This window comes from Lissotriton vulgaris, chromosome 5, assembly GCF_964263255.1.
Source record: "Lissotriton vulgaris chromosome 5, aLisVul1.2, whole genome shotgun sequence".
Taxonomy (NCBI): domain Eukaryota; kingdom Metazoa; phylum Chordata; class Amphibia; order Caudata; family Salamandridae; genus Lissotriton; species Lissotriton vulgaris.
This window is the reverse complement of record NC_141693.1, coordinates 1,222,083,569-1,222,107,125: the sequence shown is the minus strand read 5'-3', so window position 1 is coordinate 1,222,107,125 and position 23,557 is coordinate 1,222,083,569. Positions and strand designations below refer to the sequence as shown.

At 43.5% G+C, this 23,557-nt stretch overlaps 1 protein-coding gene across 3 annotated transcripts in view; it reads right to left on the bottom strand.

Moving 5' to 3' along the window:
- The window catches only part of LOC147712342 (uncharacterized), a 144,040-nt gene extending 135,599 nt beyond the window's left edge, over nt 1-8,441 (bottom strand). Inside the window, exon 1 of one of the 3 annotated variants that reach the window (XM_086923035.1) lies at nt 8,259-8,441. In XM_086923035.1, the coding sequence (XP_086779161.1) occupies nt 8,259-8,282 (24 nt within the window). In that variant the 5' untranslated portion in view covers nt 8,283-8,441. The remainder of the gene's footprint in view (nt 1-8,258) is intronic. The other 2 variants (XM_086923034.1, XM_086923036.1) reach the window with 2 other exon arrangements.
- Between the last annotated feature and the right edge of the window lie 15,116 nt (nt 8,442-23,557).

Below are 23,557 nucleotides of genomic sequence, written 5' to 3'. Positions count from 1 at the left end.
TGTAGTTCTCTGTTTGTTCACCGCGTTAGTGCCTCTGACAGCAATAATGGTCCGAGACCGAATGCATGAATCATTCCTTTTTTTGTTTTTGTATTAATCACGTGCGTGTTGCAGCAATGGTTGAAGGTTTAGCATATTTCTCGTTTCAATTGCTGTGGTATTTTAATGTTAAGTTGCGTGATTGGTTGTTTGGGTGGAAGGCGCGGCCAACAGTGTTTGCGTTCGTTCATGTTGCGCCATTGGATGCTTGTGCAAGGCTTGCTCAACAGTGACCGCCTTGTGAAGTGGGCTGTGACTTGTGTTACCGCGTCTGTTGTCCTCCCGAAGCCGCGCCCCTTTGTTTATGCTCCGAACCCTGATGAATGTATGGCGTAGTCAGTGAGTATTGAGCCCATTGCACAGACATGTTTAGTTCCACACATGTCAAAAACGCTGTTTATGTCACCACTGTAATGCTACAGAAGTCGATATTTTCAAAAGGTGTTTATGTGTCCACTTACACCTTTCTTGCTGAAGTCGCTGTGTTTTGTGTGTGCTTGTGTGTGCTTGCTGAAGCTGTGTTTTGTGTGTGTTTGAGTGCTTGAATGGGCTGTGTTTTGTGTGTGCTTGAGTGCTAGAAGGGGCTGTGTTTCCTGTAACCGAGTGAAGTGTGATGTATTTTGGGACATGCCCCTCTGGCAATGTTACCGCCCACTGAACAATGCCTACAAGGAACTACTTTATCTAGAATGTTGTTTGCCCTTCGTAATGTATATGTTGTAGAAATGTATAGCCTATGTCCATCTCCTGGGCCTCCCCTTTCCAACGCTGTATTGGGTGTTATTATTGATGGTGTACTTCTGGAGTTTACCCGCCTCAAAGGTTCCCAGTTCTCGCTTTATAATAGTAGTATAGATGGAATATGGATATGGATATGGATTCGATTTCCAAAGCCAGCAGTGGCACTTTCCGTCGCGCAATGTTTACATATACATCTTACATTATAAAACAACACTTTGTATAACAAATCTCATACAGCATCTTAACTGTTGTTTCAGGCCCACGTCGGTCCCAATAACAGCCTCTTATGCATGTTGGGAAGTCGTTCTATAGGGACATGCAGTTGCACGCCAATATTGTGGTACGTTTAACAAGTCACTTTGTAGGCAGCTGAGCATGACATATGAGTAACGACTATTACTTGCCGTAGCATCTACGTAGTTCAGCTGCCATAGCCCCAGTCCCTTGTTTTATCTAAATCTCCCCTGGGCCAGTTGTGCATAAGAAACTAAATATTGAACTGGGTATATAGAACTTAAAACGTGCAACTATCTTCTCTACCCTGGTGAAATTTACATTCCTTTGGGCTAGTTTACCACTCTCAAATGGCTGAGTTTCCTTATTTTTTCTATATATTTCAATCAGAACTCTGTTCTCAGCTTCAGACCAATTTCACAGTTCAGCTCTTCGTGCATATGGAAAGGGCCTGTTGAGATTTTTGCAACATCGCTATCGGACTTGGGGCCAAAAGAAGTGGTTGGGCTGTGAAACTGCACTCCAGTCTTGTCATTAATCCTGGTAAATAAGAGTCTGATCTGCATATACTAGACATAGTAGTGGCAGCCACCACATCTGTGACTTCTTTCCAATATATCTAAATATTTGGGCATGTCCAGACCATATGGGGGAATTCAGCTCTCTCAATGGTGCACCATGGGCTGGTGCACAGCCTACTGTGGACTCAGGTAGGTACAGTGTAACATGCTTCATATGAGCCTATGTTTGGCGTTCCGAGTAAGGCATGTGTTGCACATTGATGCCAAATCCCACTCTGCGTCATAGAACTCGTTTTTAGTTGCTTTGCTCACACCTCATATGATACAGTGAAGCAATATAACTGATTTTGTCGTTCAAGTCAAGATGAAAAGTGCATGTGTAAGACTCCAAGTATTTATTGAGGTTACATGTTTGGCGAATCACCCTACCAACAGAGCCCTTCATTGGGAACTGACCCCTTAGAACGTAGAACATCTGGCAGATGCCAGCAAATGTGTGTAGAACACATTTGTCGAACAGCCCCTGCCCCACTGATGTGATGCCCATGTTAGACCAAGTCTGTACGACGGCGGCTATTGCCAGTTTTTAGAGCCTAAGATAATATCATCACAGTGGATGCGTTGCACGGGCTGATAAAGTTTTAGTGTCGACCAAGTTTCTTTTTCAAGAGTTTTTAGCCTTAAGTACTAATTTAGCGAGGTGTCTGAATAGCATCCCTAGTCATCAAAAAGCACTAGATGGAAGGACATTGACGATAATAAGTAACAAAGAAATGGAGGCTCTCCTGAGTGCAGTTCAGTGAGCCAGACTCAAGTAGCACACACAGATAATAAGCTTCCTAGTCAGCTGTATCACCATCTTTCCTCAGGTCGAATATATGGCCGTACCAATGTTTCCATGAATAACAATGTATCATTTTGACTGATTTAAACCAATTGATAATGCCATAGCAGGAATAAGTCGATGCTTGTTTGATCGTCCTTGCCAGGCCTCTTCTGCTCAAATTCGCCTTGAGTTCGGTCTCAGGAGACAGAGTATAAGCATCTTGGGTGCTTATTTGAAATGTTATGATAGGCTAAAAAACGATTCAAGACCTACCTTAAGTTCTATTGTGTGTAAAATCATAAGTGAACCTAGAAACATTTTGGCATATGATTATCTAAACCTGGCATTAACCACTTTTAAGGCTGAGGATCTCTGGGCTTTAACCCTTTTACAACCAGCGTTTAACAGAGTTACACATTCATCCAGGAAAAAGATCTAATCCCTTAAGGACAAAGCTGTGCTGTCCGTAAGATTTCATGCATGGATGATAACAGGTTTATATGAACTCCTCAAATCTCGAACATAGTAAGGGGGCTTGCTTGATCTAAACTCTAAGCTCAAGCTGCCGAGACATCGATTAGGTAATTGTGAAATAGGTTTCAATTCCCCTGTTTGGAGGAGATCAACTGCTGAGATCTTATGTCGCATTTGTAACTATCCAAAGGAAGATATCGGCAATATTGTTTGTATCTGCCCAGCTATGGCGGAACAGAAAGGGTTGCTGAGACAGTACTTTATTAGAAACAGCATACGTACTGGTTGGCAAGCGGTCATAGCCTGTCTCATAGGAGATGCAGCGATGTTCTGCAGGAAATTCCTTAAATTTATGCGCGCTGCAGATTAAAAATGAGCAAAGACAGAGTTTTAAAGGCGCTCCCTTTGGCTACATTAAAATTAGCTATGGTGACTCCTTACGACCAGTTATTTTCATTCCAGGCAGATCTAAAGTAAACAACTAAGTATTATTTTCCTGGGTCAAGCACACGAGGATAACAAATATGTTTTAACCTTTGCAGTTTTTATTTTCGTGGTTTAAGCACAATGATCTGAAATCCAGTTTTCCTTGTGTATTTTGCAATAACATAGGGGTTCATTACGATGGCAGAAGGCCCGCCACCGCCAGCAGTGTAGTGGCGGGCCCTCTGCCACCTGAAAGCAATTCCCCCCTGCCACATTAGGATGGTGGGGGAATCGCTTTCCGACCACGGCGGACGCAAATACCACCCGCCATACTTCCGCCACAGGCAATCGTACCGATTGCCAGGCGGAGCGGTCAGCATGCCTAAAATCGTGGCGTGCCTAGCAAGCACTGTCCGCAAAATTACGATGCTGGCCGCAGCCAGCCTTTCTGTGGTTGGTAAACACGCAATTGAAAGGCTGGCGGAGATTGCATTCGGAGGCCCGTTGCAGAAACCCCTTGTGTTGGGGGGAGGTGATGGTGCACTGGGGGTAGGGGGGTGGGGTGGGGGTACCCATGGTACGCCCCTACATTTCCATGCACTAAGTGGCAGGCACCGCCTGGTGCCTGGCACATAGTGCAAGGAAACACACTACATACATTTTTAACATTGCGGCGGGTGCTGCAGCCAGCAGCACCCGCCACAATGGTAAAGATGCAAGATGCGACTGCCACAGTGGCGGTCGCATCGTGATTCTACGTGCGGGACTGCCGCCATACAGGTGGCCACCACCACCATAGAGGACAGACTCAGGTCCGCCCGCCATCATATTGACCCCCATAGTTATTTGATTGTTAGACTGCTGTTTCCAGTATGACCAGAGTGACGAATTTTAAAATTAGTCTAAGCATACTGTCTTGTCTCCACTAAGTTTGAAACAGAGGTTCAATCATGAATGAATTATATTGTTCACATCTTTCAATCTTAAACGCATAAAGCACGTCTACTCAGAATATTTGCACAGGTCAAGATTGGAAGTTTTAATACCTGGAAAATAAGCAAAGCACTAAGTACTTTTTTAAGAGTATCTTTTTCATATCTATCAAGGCTATTATATTGTAAGTCTGCTGACTCTTTCTTGTGGCCATATATGTTTAATTTTGAAACTAGACCAAGGCACCATCTGGTCTTCTTAGAGTACTCACAATAACAATGTTACCATGTGACACTTAAATTGTAGATTCCTTTTAAATACCTTTTTTTAAATTTTGGTTTAACTGAGTACCTGATTTAGAAATGTTAGCATGTAGATTCATGCTTTTAAGAGGGTCCTGGTTAAAGTGCCAATCTGCGTCAAAACCGTTTTATAACAAAGGATGGAAGCCAGTACAGAAACACGTAAATGATCGATTTAATTTGATGATGTTCTACATTTGTGATTTTCTTGATAAAAGTGTACATTTTAATTAACTGAACAATAAAGGTAATCCATTAATTCATGCTGTATTTACCAATGCAACTGTTGTTCTAATTTGAATTGTTTACTTCTACTGCATTAATATGCTGCCTCAGGTATAAACCTAATGTTAGATTTGTAATTGGAACCCAGGCACAATCAGAACAATACAATGCCTCGTGTTTTTTATTGGACAGCAATCATAGTAAATAGAATTTTGGAAGTTCCACAGTAAATTATTTTATCTTTACAGGTGAATATGTCAGGTAATTCAGATATGCAAGCAATGGTGATAAACCAGTACTCCTGAAGAAAAAGATTTCAAAACACTCCACTGCCAACAATTTTCTTCAAAATCAAGCACTGAACCATTGTGAAAGTGGTTTGGTTCGGCATGCCTCTCAGGCACATACACACTGTTCCACACCTGGATCAGCATCTACAGAATTTAGGGCCTTAGTGGTGTGATGTTGCCCTCAAAACAAAGAGTAACCTAGAATCTTATTTTTTGTGAAATGATAAAGACTCCAGAAATCAAAGATTACACTCAGGCTGGTAAGACTCATGTGGTACATTAAGATAATGGGTTTAACCACTACTGTTCCCTTCCTTCCCAAAGCTTTGCACCTTCTTTTTTGACTTTCAATTACAGGGGTCCAACATCTCACGCTTTATAAAGTCTACAGGGCTCCTGTTCATCCAACTGACATAAATAGGGTCTTCTAGCAAGAGTCAATTTCCATCTTAAGCATTCCAGTGTAGATTTCAAAAAGTTGCCTAGGTTTAAGAGCCCTGGGTTCGCTTTTCGGTGACTTGCACCAACATCGTTGCATATAGCTTTAATATACTAGCTACTATCCTACACAAATGGTGAAATAAATGTCTAATATATCGGCTACTATCTTAATGGTAGCTTCTGCCTTTCATGTGAGCATTCTTTCTCATACAAATGCGATTGTGATATGTCTTTGTTTCTTTTTCATCTCTTACCTCTTTTTCCATTGTGGCACTTGCCTCGAATGACGAAAACAACATTTCACCTAGTGAGATAAATGAAGGTTCCTCCTGATATCACCAGAATTGGTCATTTGTTTTCAGTGCTTTCTGCAGGGCTCCTCATCATGCAATTGCGACAATTCCCCTGTCATATTTGTCAGACTTTCCCTCTAGATTGCCATTACTTCAGTGCAACAGTCCCATTGTTTTGCTAGGCTGTATACTTGAGTTGCTCAGCCACAATGTTTTCATTCCTTCCAATGCAGAGGGGACTCTGGTTTTGTTTTGTTTTTAACTTTTTAAAGCACCTTAAATATTTCAACCAGACTCCATTCTTCAGGTCTAACCATTAACTAATTAATAATGGCTCAAATCATTCATTTAAGTTATAAGCAGACATCAGTATTGCTACATAGAACTGGTTCTATATGTGCAGACCTTTAGTGTCATGTTTGGGCACAGATTGGAGGAAACTAGGCATCTTGTGCATTCTTTAACTCTGGCAATTCTTCAAATTTGTTTCTCTATCAGCACAGTTTTGTGTTGGGTCAGAAAGGTTTTTGTAGGAATTTTACCATGTATCTGAACTTCTCAATAGCAAACCAAATCTACTGAAATTATTTTTTAGAACGGACAAGTATGTTGACTTATCAAAAGGTAAAATTATGCAATTGTGTGATATCAATCATTTGAATTTGCTAGTGGATTTTCTTCTGCATTAGCCCTACAGGAAACGTGCAATTCCTTTGAAATTCTAGCATTAATGTTGAGTCTTGCTTCTTTTCAAAATTCTATTTTTTTCTGCAAATGTGCTGCTTTTTTAAATTATATCTGTTCACAGGTCTTCTTTTCCTGGAAATTAGTATTCCATAACGTATTACCAAATGGTTAGAAACCAATTCAAATGCCTTCAGAGAGATGCCTTACAATTCCAGGAGAGTGACCGTCCCAAGGAAACTGCTATCTTCTGTTAAAAGGCACCATCCAAAGAAAACAGCTATCTTCTTATAAAAGGCAATCTAGTTAATGACTTGGTCACCACTTTGTGGAATGGGAGCTACAACCCTAGATCCATCAGAAGCTCTTGATCAATCTGGAATATTTATGTTACTGTCCTACACGTTTGTCATCAGAGCGATGATTAGGAAAAAGGGAGACTTAATTCAAATGTTTCATTTCACAAAGGCCCCCGGCTTTTTCTTTGGGAATGTCTTCCCTGGGCAGAAACGACTAATAATTGTATCATTGTATTCAATTTACTGGGAAAACCACATGCTCAAAATTATTAGTGTATCTGCAGGATGAGCACTTTTTTATCATAATTCTAAATACAAATTTCATATAAGTTTTTAAGATAATCCCTTTCATTTTCTTCCTTGAGAGACATTGAAGATTTTATTCACCTGATATTCTATGGGCGCAAATCCCCCTCCCCCTTTCTTAGACACCTAAGGGTTACCTTGTTCATCTTATTCAAATTAACTATTAATTCTACATGCAAATTCAATAGATCCATAGGACACAGATTTCAATGAAGGCCAAATGTGAATGAGCCAATTTAATTGTTTCATTTTTCCAGTTGAATCATTTCCCACATTGCACTTTTTCTACTACAACATATTTGACTACTCCCCTAGCTTGTCCTATATTGCAAACTCCCTGTTGTTTCAAGGGCACTTGGAGGTTACAGCCACTCTTTTCAATGGCACTTGGAGGTTACAGCCACTCTTTTTTTTAAGACACTTTTTATTGGTATTTTCACAAACACATTATCATTGATAACACTATACAATATAATTTCTGTTGACATATATTGTCTTTGATTTAAATTGTTACAATCATTTTTACCTATACAAATGTTATTCCCCCCTCCCCTCTGTGTCCTAGTGTCCGATGCAATAAATTATCTATTCACTGTACACCTATCCTATCATGTTATCTCATCTTTGTGCTGCCCATGTGGGCCCTTCTCGCAAGGCCACTCACTGAACAGGGCCATGCAACCAGTTCAAAGTTGATGATGGGAGGGATGGAAGAAATTACAGTCGATTGCGGACTGGTCAGTGGAGGAGACCAACAGATAGTGACATACGTGCAAGGAGGTAAAGAAATAGGATGATCACAAGAAGTCTGACTACTCTAAAGAGGGGGAAGAAAGCCTACAAGACAAAACTCAAAGTGGCTGAGGTTCTGCTGAGTTCACTACGCCATGTCAACTGTGGAAGAATGGCGTAATTAAATGTACTACCATTTTGTGAACTCAGTGCCAGTAGTATGACATTTAAAGAGAGTTGAGTAGTCTGTAGAAGAGAAGGAAACATCAGACAAAACACTTTCATTATAACGATACTGTATCCAGCCTATCAACTGCACACCACATAATGCACAAAACATATACGTTTTATTAACTAGAGCAGTATAACAAAAACACTTGTAGGGACAGTAACCAAAAATGAAATATACCAGTAAATAAGAAAAAACATTCATGCGATCAATGGCTCTAAACCATGTCCAGGGAACCCGTTCCAGAACATGGCCTCACTCACCTTATCTGAAAGATTCTCGGACATTCTCTACACACTGCGGCTGTTTGAACGATTACACAGCTGTATGACCGGTAGGCGAAGATTCGGCGAAATGGAACAACAGCATCAGCTAAACCCACACAGGCAACTTTTAACGCCAAAACATTCAGAACTGCGGTTCACTTGAACACGTACTGCGCACACACGAGGCTCAGACACTAATCACCAGAACTCGCTGCATGACGCAACTGACGTGTCTGTTCCCACGTAACATCGGAAGACTTGGTTAGAGAAGGGTGTCTTTGTCATCTACAGTCAGGCTTACAGCTCGCCCATTACTTACTGCCGTTCGTTGGCTTTATTATCTCTCGTTTGCTTGCTTCTTTTCTGAATGCTTTGCTTGTGTCAGTTTGTCCGTCTGGTGTTTGTCCTTTCCAGGGACAGACCCTACTTCTCTTTAACATCAATGTGCACTTGAATAACGAAACCAGAATAATGTATGGCAGAGAATATGGAATCTAAAACATTGAGAGATACGTTTACTCTTTCTATACTCTACTGCACATATCTGTACCCATACAGTATATATCTTCAAGGTATGTAAATGTGGAGTTAGGACTAGTAAATCTATTCTTTCTTGTATTAGGGTGACAAGGCGTCCTGGACATGTACGGGCAGTCCCTGTTTTTCACGGACTGTACTGGCACCCCTACATTTTTTTCTACAACAAAGAAATGTACCGGATTTTGAAAGGGTCATTTGAGAGCCCACTTTATCACAGGAACATAAGCTGAGCTGTTGAAAAAGCCACCTTCTGTGTTGTTTTATTTTTATTTAGTGTATCTTATATAGCACACGGCTACCCCAACGGGGTGTCCCGGCGCTCGTTGTGTGTGAGTATAGTGTTGCAAGTTCTTAACGGGGTTTAACAGAATAGGAATGATTTTACAGCTTTTCGGAATGGTAGTTCTTGAATGAGTCGGATGGGTAGGGGAAGGTTGTTCCAGAGAGTGGTGGCACCTACTTGAAACGCTCTACCACCTGAACCTACCTTTTTAAATTTAGGGATGACAAGAACATTTTTTGAGCTGGAGCGGAGGAGTCTGGTGTTCATGTAGGGGCGAAGGGAGGAGGAAAGATATGCAGAACCCTTGCCCCTTACAGCTCGGTGGGTCTAAATCAAGGCCTTGAATTCTGCTCTTTGTTTAATCGGGAGCCAATGGAGGCGACGTCTGTAAAGAGAAATGTGATCACGCAGGGAAATGCCACAGACCAGGCGGACTGCAGCATTTTGGACCATCTGAAGGCGATGGCATAGGCCAGAGGGGAGTCCAATATAGAGGCCATTGGCATAGTCCAAATGGGACGTGATCAATGCCTGAATGATAGTTCTTCTGGTGTTATTGGGTAAAAAGTTAATAAACTTTTTAATCATTCTGATTTTCGAAAAGCAGGCGGCCGATACCGTTTGGATTTGTTTGTCGAATGAGAGATTAGTATCCCATCTGACTCCAAGATTCTTTACTGACTCTTTGGGTATGGGGGTGTGCTTAATTCGTGGGGCCACCAGAGATTGGATTCAAGGGGGGAGGATTGGTGAAAGAAGAGGACCTCAGTTTTTCCGGCATTAAGCCGAAGGAAATTATCGCCATCCAGCTAGCGATGTTGTTGAGGCATTTCTTTAATAGGTCAAAAGTAGACTGATTAGGATTATTGTAGGCAAACAGTAGCTGAATATCATCAGCATCAGAGGTGGATTTTATACCTGATTGGGCAATAATCTAAGCTAGTGGGGAAAAGTAAGCATTAAATAGGAGGGGGCTGAGCGAGGAGCCCTGTGGGACTCCCCATTTCAAAGGACGATTGGCCGAGGTGTAGGGAGGGGTGAAAACCGCTTGGGTTGCCTCACCCTTCTCAGGCTGCACATCAGGATTTAATGAGGGGCTAATCAGTGTCCCATCACCCCAAGCCAGACTCATTAGCATTCGGATCCTGGGTCTCATCACACTTGGGGGGAAGGACTGTGTATTTATCTGTGTGCAGGCGCGCAACCCTCATAGGGTTCAAAGGGCTTCACCCCCGTTGTGTGTGTCAGCCCGGGCTGAGACAGCTTCTCGGGCTGGCTGGTCTGGTGTCCGTCTTATTGCCGCAGCACCTGATTACTTCACAGATCTTTAAAAGACCATTTACTTGTTAACTACGCTTTGTTGTTTTTTTCACACCTTCTTAGAGCCCCTGCATCTCCACTCTTCCTATTGCTGAAAGAATTAGCTCCCTTTCCCAAATGTTTATCAGCCCCCCACCCCCCAAAATTGGGCTTTAGATGCACCACTGTGTGTGTGAATATATATTTATATATATTCACAAAAAACAAAATGACAGAGACGTTATAGTTAAAGTCACATTTCACTCGTACAAAACCAGAGAAATTCAGCAGTTATAGTTACCTGAGCTAACTGTAACTTACGGCCCGCAATGCACTGCTTATGACCTCATATATTTCATCACTCTTGACATGGTCAATGACATCACTGGTGACACCACTGATGACATCTCAAATGACATCCCTTATGACAGGATGTATGTCGTTACAACACATACTTTTACAACGCATACCTTTACAACGCATTTTTTACACAGCAACATCCATTACAACGCATTCCATTACAACGCATGCCATTACAACAAAATCATTGAAACTACCTTTACAACGCATACTCCATTTACAACGCATACCATTAGAACGCATACCATTACATTGCATGTATGGTAAGTATTGGATATTGTAGGGGTAAAAATTACTATTCTAACTCCAGGGGGTGCAACAGTAGGGTAAGTGTTGGATAGTGTAGGGGTTAAAATTACTATTCTAACTCCAGGGGGTGCAACAGTAGGGTAAATGTTGGATAGTGTAGGTATGCGTTGTAATAGTATGCGTTGTAATGACTGCGTTGTAAAGGTATGCGTTGTAGTGGTATGCGTTGTAGTGACATGCGTTGTAATGGTTGCGTTGTAATGGCATGCGTTGTAATGGATGTTGCGGTGTAAATGTTTCGTTGTAAAGGTAGTGCGTTGTAAAAATTGCGTTGTAAGTGTTGTTTCCCCTTATGACACCACCCAATGAGTGTAAGCGTTTTCTCTAAGAGTTTATGATTGTTAAACATATATACTAAGCTTCTTCAAAAGTTAAATTAGTTTACTAGGTGTACTACCAGTGTTGGAAGTGGGTGGGATCGGAAGGGCACGGCGTGCCCCTACTTTTAAAAATTATTTCAGTCCGTTCCCCTACTTCTTTGTTTTAAAAAAGCGTCCCGGGACTGCAGAAATAGCCCTACTTTAAAACTGCACCTTTATCTTTCAGCCTGTGTGGTGCACATCGAGGAAGGCCTCTGCAGTGCCCACAACCTCCTCCCCCTTCCCCTCTGGATTTCGGGGCCTGCAAAACAACATTGAAAGGACCATCAGTTTTAGGATAGCTCAAAAACGGCTACCTCTGATGGCCCTGCTGCTGCCGTGATCCCGTGATTCACACCTCATTTAGTGGGGCTGCTACTTGCCTGCACCCACTGTGACCAATACAATGGTCACATCAGGATACTTTGGTGTCCCTGCCCTTTTTCGGGCTCACGCAGACTGACAGACACCACCAGGAAAAAAAGAGAAGGGTTTCACTGAGGACTGCGTGGCTTGCTGTAAATCAGCTCTTCACCCAGCCAGAACTGAAACATAGGAGGAGGGAGGCTGCTTTACAAGAGGCCTTCAGCTGACCCAGCCCCACCAGCCTCTCCTGGAAGTTGTTCTCCATGCCTGCCCCGAGGTCCCCAGCCCCTCTTTTGCAGCTCTGCTCTTTTCTCTGCACCGGGGCCTGCAAGAGGAGCCTGGACTGCCTCTGAACTCGACAAACATCAAGTAGGTTGGGAAAATGAAAAAACTGGTGTATTTTTGTAAATAACTTGAAAATGTCGAATGTCTTATCTGCTGTTTTTTAATGTTATTTTTTTAAACATCTACCACTCCTTTTCCAGTGTTTAGGGAAGTGATTTGCCCAGAATCAAAGGATGCTTGAGCCTCCTGCCAGACCCGAACCTGGTTCCCCAGCTTCAGTCTGATAGGGCACCAACATATGTTGATTATGGATACTTCTAGAGTTGTCCCTCAGTAGCAGCCTCGTTCACTCTGAAGCAAGGGGTCAGACAGACAAGGACTGACAAAATACTGTAAATATGAAAAAGAATCAGTTTCTAAGCATGTGAGCTGTGCTATTGCAAAGCCAGCGTTGCAGCACCAGCCTGCGGTTCGTTGGTAAATTGCAACATCAGTTCAACTTGACTTGTGTACACATCAATATTAGTTGCAAAGCGCTTTATACCACTTTTGCCATTTCTAAGCATTATCTATCCCATTTCGCGATACTAAAATTAACCGACCTGGGAAGGATTAATTGGTTTTGTCAGCGTGATCCATACACATGAGACGTCAATGACGAGTATTAATTCTTTTTTTTTAATTTGTTTTTATTGTTGCATCATTACACCTGGATACAAAGTGGATCGAGTGCTGGCGTGGCGTCAACATTCAGCCACGGTCAGCCTTGCGCGCAACTTTTCTGAATACAGACTCACGGTAATTGTCATTTCTTCCATTAAACAGTACAGATTATACAGATGCATCATCAGGCTGGGGTCTAGGTATCGTGCTCCGTAAGGGGGGGAGGAGAATACTAGTGGGTATGTGAATACCCGCCTTGATGGCGTAGGATCAGGGTCTGTACAGATCTGATGACGGTATTACCAGTAACTGGGGGGACAGAACTGTGAATGACGAGTATTAATTCACTGAGGTATGTTAGCACCTTAGAAATATCGTCCCTAGTGCCTGCTAGCTGTTTCAGTCCGCTTTGTGTTGGTTACAAGGTGGACTCTTGGCATTTTGGCACACTCTACCACAATGGTTGCACAAATACGGAAGAGCCCATTTACTCAGGTAGAGAGAGGCACAGGGGTAGAGCTTTATTGAGAGCCAGGTCAAGTGCCAAAACATGTGTAATTAACCTGCTGGACAATTTTGTACAGGTTTTGAAAACATTTTACAGTGATAGTTGCACTGACGAACAGGTAATTTGCACTGATAAATCAGCTAAACATAACACTTTTTTTTAAATATTATGCATAGTAAAGCACAGGCAGGAATCGTACAGGAAGGTCAAAATGGCAAGTGGTCTTGTGTGAGGGTCTTAGGAATACCATTAATGTGCTTACCTCAGAGGTCTCCACAGAGGCCTTCCTTTGTGTACCAAACTGCTCATGTGTCATTCAGGCAGGAACCCAATTTACAGGACATTCAGGAAGAATCTGTGTCTTACACTAACAGTGATCTGTGCCGTTTATATCAAATAAGCAGACATATCTGCAGTATTGCATTGAAAAAGGCTTTACAGTAATTAGGCCGGACCCGCCATTCCAGGCATTGGGCGTTTCCCAGGGTGACTCGAAGGATAGGGGGCAGTTTAGTTTGTGTTGGCAGGTTTTGTAGCAGTGCAGGAGTTTTAAAAACACTGCACCTGCTTTCTGCACCTCACTTGCCTCTTTCAGCACCTCTGTTGGTTCTTTCTGCACTGCTCTAGCTTCTTTCTGCACCTCACTGCTCTTGCTTCTTTCTGCACCTCACTTGCCTCTTTTTGCATTTCTCTTGCTTCTTTCTACACCTCTGTAGCTTCTTTCAGCAATTCTCCTGCCTCTTTCTGCACTTCTTGTCCTTCTTTTGGCACCTCTCCTGTCTCTTTCTGTACCTTCTTGCCTCTTTCTGCACCCCTCTTGCCTCTTTTTGCACCTCTGTTGGTTCATTCAGCACTGCTCTTGCTTCTTTCTGCACCTCACTAGCCCCTTTCTGCACTTTTCTTGCCTCTTTCTAAACCTCTGTTGCTTCTTTCAGCAATTCTCTTGGCTCTTTCTGCACCTCACTTGCCTCTTTCAGCAGCTCTGTTGCTTTTCTCTGCAGATCTGGTGCCTCTGTCTGCACCTCACTTGCCTCTTTTTGCACCTCTGTTTGCACTGCTCTTGCTTCTTTCTGCACCTCACTGGCCTCTTTCTGCATTTCTCTTGCCTCTTTCTAAACCTCTGTTGCTCCTTTATGTACTTCTTCTGCTTCTTCCTGCACATCTCTTGCTTCTTTCTGCACCCCACTTGCCTCTTTCAGCACCTCTCTTGCTTTTTCTTCAGATCTCTTGCCTCTTTCTGTATCCCTCTTTTCTCTTTCTGTACCTCTCTTGCCTTTTTCTTCACCCCTGTTCCCTTTTTTGCACCTTCCCTGCCTGTTTCTGCACCCCTCTTGCCTTTTTCGGTACCTCTATTGCTTCTTTCTGCACTTCTCTTCCTTATTTCTGCACCCCTCCTGCCTCTTTATATAACTCTCTTGCCTCTATGTGCACCTATCCTACCCTTTTCTGCACCTCTCTTCCTCTTTTTGCACCTCTGTTGGATCTTTTTGCACTTCTCTTGCTTCGTTCTACACATCTGTTGCTTCTTTCAGCAATTGTCTTGACTCTTGCTCTTCCCTTTCTTCTTTCTGCACCCCTCCTGCCTTTCTGAGCACTTCTCTTGTCTCTTTGTGTACCTCTCCTACCTCTTTCTGCACCCCTCTTGCTTCTTTTTGCACCTCTGTTGGTTCATTCTGCACTGTTCTTGCATCTTTCTGCACCTCACTTGCTTCTTTCTGCACTCCTCTTGCCTCTTTCTGCACATCTCTTCCCTCTTTCTGCACCTCTCTTGCCTCTTTTTGCACACCTGTTCACTCTTTCTGTGTCTTTCCTGTCTGTTTATGCACCTTTCTTGCCTTTCTGTGCCTCTGTTGCTTCTGTCTGCACTTCTCTTGCCTCTTTTTGCACCCTTCGAGCCTTTTTCAGCACCTCTGTTGCTTCTTTCTGCACTTCTCTTCCTTTTTTATGCACCCCTTCTGCCTCTTTCTGTACCTCTATTGCCTCTTTGTGCACTTCTCCTACCTCTTTCTGCACTTCTCTTGCTTCTTTCTAAACCTCTGTTGCTTTTCTCAGCCGTTCCCTTGGCTCTTTCTTCTGTACTTCTCTTGCCTATTTCTGGACCACCTCTGTTGCTTCTTTCTGTACTTCTATTGCCTCTTTCTGCATCTCTCTTGCTTCTTTCTGCACCTCAGTTGCCTCTTTCAGCACCTCTGTTGCTTTGTTCTTCAGACCTCTTGCCTCTTTCTGCACCTCATTTGCCTCCTTCAGCACCTCTGTAGCTTTTTCTGCGGATGTCTGGCCTCTTTGTACACCCCTCTTTTCTTTCTGCACCTCTATTGCCTCTTTCTGCACCTCTGTTCCCTCTTTCTGCACCCCTGTTCCCTCTTTTTGCATCTTCCCTGTATGTTTCTGCACCTCTTTTACCTCTTTCTTGACCTCAGTTGCTTCTTTCTGCACTTCTCTTCCTTTTGTTTGCAACCCTCCTGCCTCTTTCTATACATCTTGCCTCTTTTTGCACCTCTGCTACCTCTTTCTGCATCCCTGTTGCCTCTTTATGCATCACTGTTAGTTCTTTCTGCACTGTTTTTGCTTCTTTCTGCACCTCTTTTGAAAATGTCTATATCCCTCTTGCCTCTTTCTGCACCCTCTTCCCTATTTCTCTGCCTCTCTTGCTTCTTTTTGTACTTCTCTTGCTTCTTTCTGTGTTACTCTTGCTTCTTTCTGTACCTCTCTTGCAAATTTCTATATCCCTCTTCTTCTTTCTGCACCTCTGTTGCCTCTTTCTCCACTCCTGTTCCCTCTTTTTGGACCTTTCCTGCCTGTTTCTGCACCCTTCTTGCCTTATTCTGTACCTCTATTGCTTCTTTCTGCACTTCTCTTCCTTCTTTCTGCACCCCTCCTATCCTGTAACTCTCTAGCCTCTTTGTGCACCTATCCTACCCTTTTCTGCACCAATCATCCTCTTTTTGCACCTCTGTTGGTTTTTTCTGCACTTCACTTGCTTCTTTCTACTTATTTGTTGCTTCTTTCAGCAATTGTCTTGACTCTTTCTGCTTTTCCCTTTCTTCTTTCTGCACCCCTCCTGCCTTTTTAAGTACCTCTCTTGCCTATTTGTGTACCTCTCCTACCTCTTTCTGCACCCCTCTTGCTTATTTTTGCACCTCTATTGGTTCATTCTGCACTGTTCTTGCATCTTTCCGCACCTCACTTTCCTCTTTCTGCACTTCTGTTGCGTCTTTCTGTACCTGCACCTCACTTTCCTCTTTCTGCACTTCTGTTGCGTCTTTCTGCACCTATGCTGCTTCTTTCAGCAATTCTCTTGTCTCTTTCTGCACTTCTCTTGCTTGTTTCTGCACCTCTCTTGCGTCTTTACACACCTCACTTGCTTCTTTATGCACTCCTATTGCCTCTTTCTGCACCCCTCTTCCCTCTTTATGTACCTCTCTTGCCTCTTGTTGCACCCCTTTCCTCTTTCTGTACCTTTCCTGTCTGTTTATGCACCTTTCTTGCCTTTCTGTACCTCTGTTGCTTCTTTCTACACTTTTCTTGCCTCTTTTTGCACCCTTTGAGCCTTTTTCAGCACCTTTGTTGCTTCTTTCTGCACTTCTCTTCCTTTTAATGCACCCCTTCTGCCTCTTTCTATACCTCTCTTGCCTCTTTGTGTACTTCTCCTACCTCTTTCTGCACTGCTCTTTCTTCTTTCTATACCTCACTAGCCTCTGTATGCACTTCTATTGCTTCTTTCTAAATCTGTGTTGCTTCTTTCAGCAATTCTCTTGCCTATTTCTGCAACACCTCTGTTGCGTCTTTCTGCACTTCTGTTGCCTCTTCCTGCACCTCTCTTGCTTCTTTCTGCACCCCACTTGCCTCTTCAGCACCTCTGTTGCTTTGCTCTGTATATCTCTTGCCTCTTTCTGCATCTCACTTGCCTCTTTCAGCACCACTGTTGCTTTTCTCTACAGATCTCTTGTACCCCTCTTTTCTCTTTCTGCACCCCTGTTTCCTCTTTTTGTACCTTCCCTGCCTGTTTCTGCATCTCTCTTGCCTCTTTTATACTGCTGTTGTTTCTTTCTGCACTTCTCTTCCTTTTTTTCTGTACCCATACTGCCTTTTACGGTACCTCTCTTGCCTCTTTGTGCATCTCACCTACCTTTCTCTGCATCCCTCTTGCCTCTTTTTGTACCTCTGTTGGTTCTTTATGCACTACTCTTGCTTCTTTAGGTACCTCCCTTGCCTAATTACTACACTTTTCCTGCTTGTTTCTACACCTCTGTTGCTTCTTTCAGCAATTCTCTTGCATCTTTCTGCACTTCTCTTGCTTCTTTCTGTACAGCTCTTGCTTCTTTCTGTACGCCTCTTACACATTTCTGTATCCCTCTTGCCTCTTTCTGAACCATTCTTTTTTCTTTCTGCACCTCTCTTGCCTCTTTCTCTACCCCTGTTCCCTATTTTTACACATTTCCTGCATGTTTCTGCACCCCCTTGCCTCTTCCTGTACCTCTGTTGCTTCTTTGTGCACCTATCCTACCTTTTTCTGCACCCCTCTTCCTCTTTTTCACCTCTGTTGGTTCTTTCTGCACTTCTCTTGCTTCTTTCTACACATCTGTTGCTTCTTTCAGCAATTCTCTTGCCTCTTTCTGCTCTTCCCTTCCTTCTTTCTGCACCCCTCCTGCCTTTTTAAGTATCTCTCATGCCTCTTTGTGTACCTCTCCTACCTCTTTCTGCACCCTCTTGCCTATTTTTGCAACTCTGTTGGTTCATTTTGCACTGTTCTTGCTTCTTTCTGCACCTCACTAGCCTCTTTCTGTACTTCTCTTGCTTGTTTCTGCACCTCTCTTGCGTTTTTCTGCACCTCTGTTGTTTTTTCTGCACCTCACTTGCTTCTCTCTGTACTCCTCTTTGCTCTTTCTGCATCCCTCTTCCCTGTTTCTGCACCTCTCTTGCCTCTTTTTGCATCCCTGTTACCTCTTTCTGTACCTTTCCTGTCTGTTTCTACACCTCTCATGCTTCTTTCTGCACTTTTATTGCCCCTTTCAGCACCCTTCAAGCCTCTGTCAGCACTTCTGTTGCACCCTCCTGCCTCTTTCTGTACCCCCTTGCCTCTTTGTGCACTTCTCCTACCTCTTTCTGCACCCCTCTTGCCTCTTTTTGCACCTCTGTTAGTTCTTTCTGCACTGCTCTTGCTTCTTTCTGCATGTCGTTTGCAAATCTCTGTATCCTTCACCACAGGACTGCTACTGCAGCCTGGGTAAGGTGGTGCATGCGCCTCTTACAAAGATATAGGTTACTTATATCTACCTTAAATCACAGCACATAGAAACCTATCAGTCATCAATATGGCAGGCCTTATCGATTCTTAAGGCAGGGTGCTTGGTTTCGTGTGAGAGGGTGCCCATGCATGAGCAGGGCCCCTCTGCAGCCTTCAGAACCTATTCTCTGGGGCTGTTCTGTGATGCAGCCTGACCATATACTCTTAAGTGCATTATTACCTCGCTGTAAATGCTAACTTTGGGATGGCTTAATGGAAACATGTTGCGCTTGGTGTCAAGTACTTTGGAATCCTACCCCTCTGCCAGTTCTAGTGGCGGGGGTAGAATTCCACCCTTCAAGAGGGAGAGACATGTACACACCGGTATAACTGGGAACAGTTTTAAAGAGCCCTGGCATCACAAAGTGGATGCTGCAGCCACATACACGAGTCTGGCCTCCTGCTGCTGACTCATACTCCAGCAGGGGAGGTCTGGACAATAGGTTTCCTGTCAAAGGGAGGTGCAATCACCTCCCAGACAGGCCTTAGTGGATTGGGGCTGGGTGGGTGCACTTTGAGAGTGCTTTGAAGTCTACACTGTGGGCACATTTGGTGTCCTGTGCATAGCCCAGTTCATTAGGTTACTTGTAGCCCCAGCCCCGAGCACCATTTGCACTGAAGACTGCTGGCCTACAGCACACAAATGTTCTGTGAGCCAGTTCTATGTGTTTCTGCTCGAGGCCCCTTCACGATCCCTGGTCCGTTGACTGGTGGGTCTCTACGAAGGCAACTCTGATTTTCCTTGGGCTTCCCTGGTTGCTACACACGTACCCTGACTCCTTACCGCATGGTTAGTACCTCGGACCTTGCTGGTCCGCACCGAAGCATCTTTCTCCTTTCTGTGGCCAAGGCTTGTTGGGTCCAATCCGGGCACCGACACTGCAACACTCGACATCCTTCGTGGGACAGCTCAAATCCATCTCCTAGTTGTCGTCGACGCCTCCTGGTCCTCGTGGCTGAAGAGTCAAGCTTCACCTCCTTCACCTGAAATCACCCGACATCGGTGGGCATTCACCTATCGTGCTCCTGGTCACTGGCTAGTGCCCAGACTCTGTCCCCTCTGCTTTCAGGTTTTTCTCATCTTTGATCTAGGCTTGGATCACCCGGACAATTTCTCCTTCGACTGCAGCAGCACTTTGCAGCAGATTGCCATTAAAATCTATGATGATTGCCGACACCAGAAGACACCTATGCACCCCCACTGACTGGTCGGACCTTCACCTCATTCTTTTTAAGATATCCCGTCCCCCCCACAATAATCTCTAAACCCTTAAAATGAACCAGAAACTTTAGTCAAATCCCCTCTGACGTACTTGAATCTGAACTCCAAGCCCAAATCTTTCTCACCCCTCTCTCCTACAATGCCAATGAGCTTATTGAGCATTTTAACAAGACAGTCAAAGAGGTGCTGGATCACTTAACTCCTCCCAAACTAATAAAACAAAGAAACATCCCTTCCAAATCTTGGTTCAACTCTGATCTGAATAATGAAAGACGTTCTCTTAGACAGACTGAAAGAACATGAAGACTACACCCCTCTCCCTCCCATCTAGCCCTCCTCAGATCATCAAGATCAAAATACAAGAAACACATCTTCAAGGAAAAGGCCAGTTTTTTCGGAGTATAACTTGATCATGCCAAAAATCGGCCTAGAGAACTTTTCAATATTGTTAGAAATTAAACATCATCCACCCCTCCCCGAGCTGAAGCCCTCTTATGAGAGATGTGCAGAAATTGCTAACTTATTCTCTGAGAAAATCTCAAAAATCGAGCTATCTTTCCTCCCTACCCAGATCTCCCCTTCCCTGGTGATTTCTTTTCAAACCTACTGCCCATATCGAGCCCACCTTGTCGTCTCAACACTCCAACTCATTGTCCTGTTTCTACCTCTTCTGATTCCATCCCCTCCATCTTACATCTGAAAAATAATTGCCTCTTGGCTAAGTTTTCATCCAGTATATGAACGTGAAGTCCTCAACATCATCTCCAAACTTAAGCCCACTTCGCACTCCAAAGACCCCCTCCCTTCCAGCCTCATCCATGACCTCAAACATATCATTGTCCCTTACTGGACTTCAATCATCAACTCCTCTTTTGCCACGGGGTGTGTCTCTGACTCTCTCCAGCTCGGTCAAATCACACCCATCTTCAAAAACCCATCGGCTGACCCGAATGACCCTAACAATTTTTGCCCCATTTTTAACCTCCCTCTGCTATCTAAAGTACTGGAAAAATGCGCTCTCAGACAACTCGACAATCATACCTGACCCGCTGCAAGCCGGTTTCAGAAAAGGATGCAGCACGGAAACCGCCACGCTCAAGATTGTCGACGACCTCTACCGGTCCCTTGACAATGGTGAGTCCTGCCTTCTCATTCTCCTTGTCCTCTCTGCTGCCTTCGATACAGTTAACCACGCCTCTCTACTTAACTCACTCAGAACCCGTTTTGGTATCAATGGTCTAGCCCTCAAATGGTTCTCCTCCTTTCTCCAACACAGAACACAACAAATCAAAATCAAGGACTGCCTCTCCAAACCCACTTCCGTCTCCCTAGGCATACCCCAGGGCTCAATACCCTCTGTCATGATCTCACACCCTCAGAGTCAGCAACCTTCATTGAAGGTGATAGCCTATAACGCGCAAGTTTAGAAACTGCGCTAATTTGGTATCAGAGAAAACCCACCCCTGTCCCGTGCATCCTGCACTCCTTGAATTCATTAACATATAGTTATGCATATTGATGGTATTTGTTTATAAACGTTTGCATGTGTCAATGTTTGATGAATCATGTTTTTCGTAATCTGCTATTTGTTTATTTATGTGACTCTTGGCGGTGCTTAAAGAACGTTGTGACTCTTGGCGGTGGTTTGGGAACATTGTATTCAGGATCAACAGAAGTCTCTGCTTGGTAAACATGAGCACCGATCGAGAAATGAAAAGACGCGTTGGTTTACCTTTCTCTGTCGCTTGGGAAAGACAAGCGGCAAATAGCGGAATGCACGTCAGCGTCTTTACGTTCGGGTGTGGTTCAGGTATAAAAACCACACCCGATCTTCCAGAAGGCGCTTAGCCTTCCAGCCTTCACGGAGAACGCTTCGCGCATCCCGAGGTCCCATCAGAGGCTGCCACTTTGGAAGGAAAGGAAATTCAGAACTCGGCAGCTTTGAGAAGACAGACAAAAGCTAAGTAAATGTTTTTCTTTTGAAGGCGCCCAACGCTAGCCACTCTCGTTTTGGACAAAAGAACAATTTTTGGAAAGACTGTTTCTTCTGAATTAAAAAGAAGAAAAGGACTAAAGGAGGAACAAAGGATATCTGATATTTGTTATTTAATGTTATTTGATTACCTGAGTAAAAGCTTCTTAAGCTGATTGTGATTTTAGAATTAGGCCAATTGCATCTGTTAGTATTAGGCCTGCTGTATTTTTGTTTCCATATCTTTTGTATAGCCTTTATTCAAAGAAGAAAGAAAATAAGGAAGTGGTGGAATATTAAGCAGGCATAGATAAGTAAGTGCAAGCAGGAGATAAGGTGTGCTTTAAAATGTTGGAATACTTCAGAAAGAAAAGAATTTAATAGTGAAAATTGTATCTTTGTAGAGAAGGTGAATTAATCTTCAGTAGAGAAACCTACAAGGACGTCATCATCCTAACAGCCCTGCTAACCTGACAAGATTCTTCAACACACCACTTCCAGGACGCGAAGCCCCTTCTAGTAGATCGCAGGTAGGAAACCTAAGACCTAGAGCAGAACCACAAGTCGTAATAGGGAGGTTGGAGAAGGGTATAATTTACGTGGGAAGGGTTCTAAGGACAACTTGTTATTTTGCAGGTCGACTACTAGAATCTTCATTAGCGTCAGATCCGGCCACTCTCCCTAATAACTATCTAGCATCTTGGAGTGACTTGATAAAAACCACAAGAGGTAGGATAGCTTTCTGGGAGTTTGGCTCATAGCGTCTCCGCAAAACCCAACAAGCACCTTACAGGAAAGAGCATCAAGCCATACAGGTAAGAGTGACTTGAATCACCTGACAGAAGGCTAAGCCCACGGATAACGTTTTGCCCAGGCGCTATGGACCAAACTCCTCAGGTGTCACTACAAGATATTGCAGCAATGTTAGCGGAGCTGAGGCATGAAAATGCAGAATTGCGCAGAGATATGTCTGAATTGCAAGCCAAGATACAGACTACTAGTACTTCTTGGACTTCTCCGATCAGACCAGCAACCTTTCAGCCACACATGCAAACTTTGTATAGTGGTGACGCTTCGAGCTCCCCTTCTGCTAACACCCAAATTCAGGTAGTAACTCCTGTTACTGTACCCCTTGCACCCCCAGAGAGGTTTTATGGCGACAGTAACAAGTTTGCTATATTCCTGAATCAATGTCATTTACATTTTGTGGCGAAACCCACAGCATTTCCAGATGACTCTTCGAAGGTAGCCTTCATTCTTTCATATTTAGGTGGTGAAGCAGCTCTTTGGTCTGTACCCTACGTAGAAAGAGATGATTTAATTCTCTATGATTTGCGGCGATTTAAAAATACCATGAAGAAATTATTTGCTAAACACGTTTTTGTGCAATCCGCAGATCATGAATTACTAAATTTGAAACAAGGATCCTCTGATCTGTTGCATTATATCTCTTCTTTCAATAGATTAGTTATAGAAGCAGAATGGCCAGAAGATAAACGAGTGTCTTTATTCTATAGAGGGCTAAGAGAAGAATTAAAGGATATGGTAACACAAATTCTTGATCCGCCCACAGACCCAGAGGAATTCATTGACCTGGTAGTTAAACTCAATCATCGCATTATAGAACGGAAAGGGGAGAAAGGGAAAACAGATTTCAAGGTATTTCTACCAAGAGACAAGACAAATCTTAAACATGAATCCACAGCTAGATTAGACCCTGTTGAACCAATGCAAATAGGGACTATAAGAGGGCCTTTAACCAAAGACGAGAGAGAGAAGAGAAGAAAACTGAACCAATGTATGTATTGCGGTAAATCTGGACACTTTGTCAAAGACTGCCCTA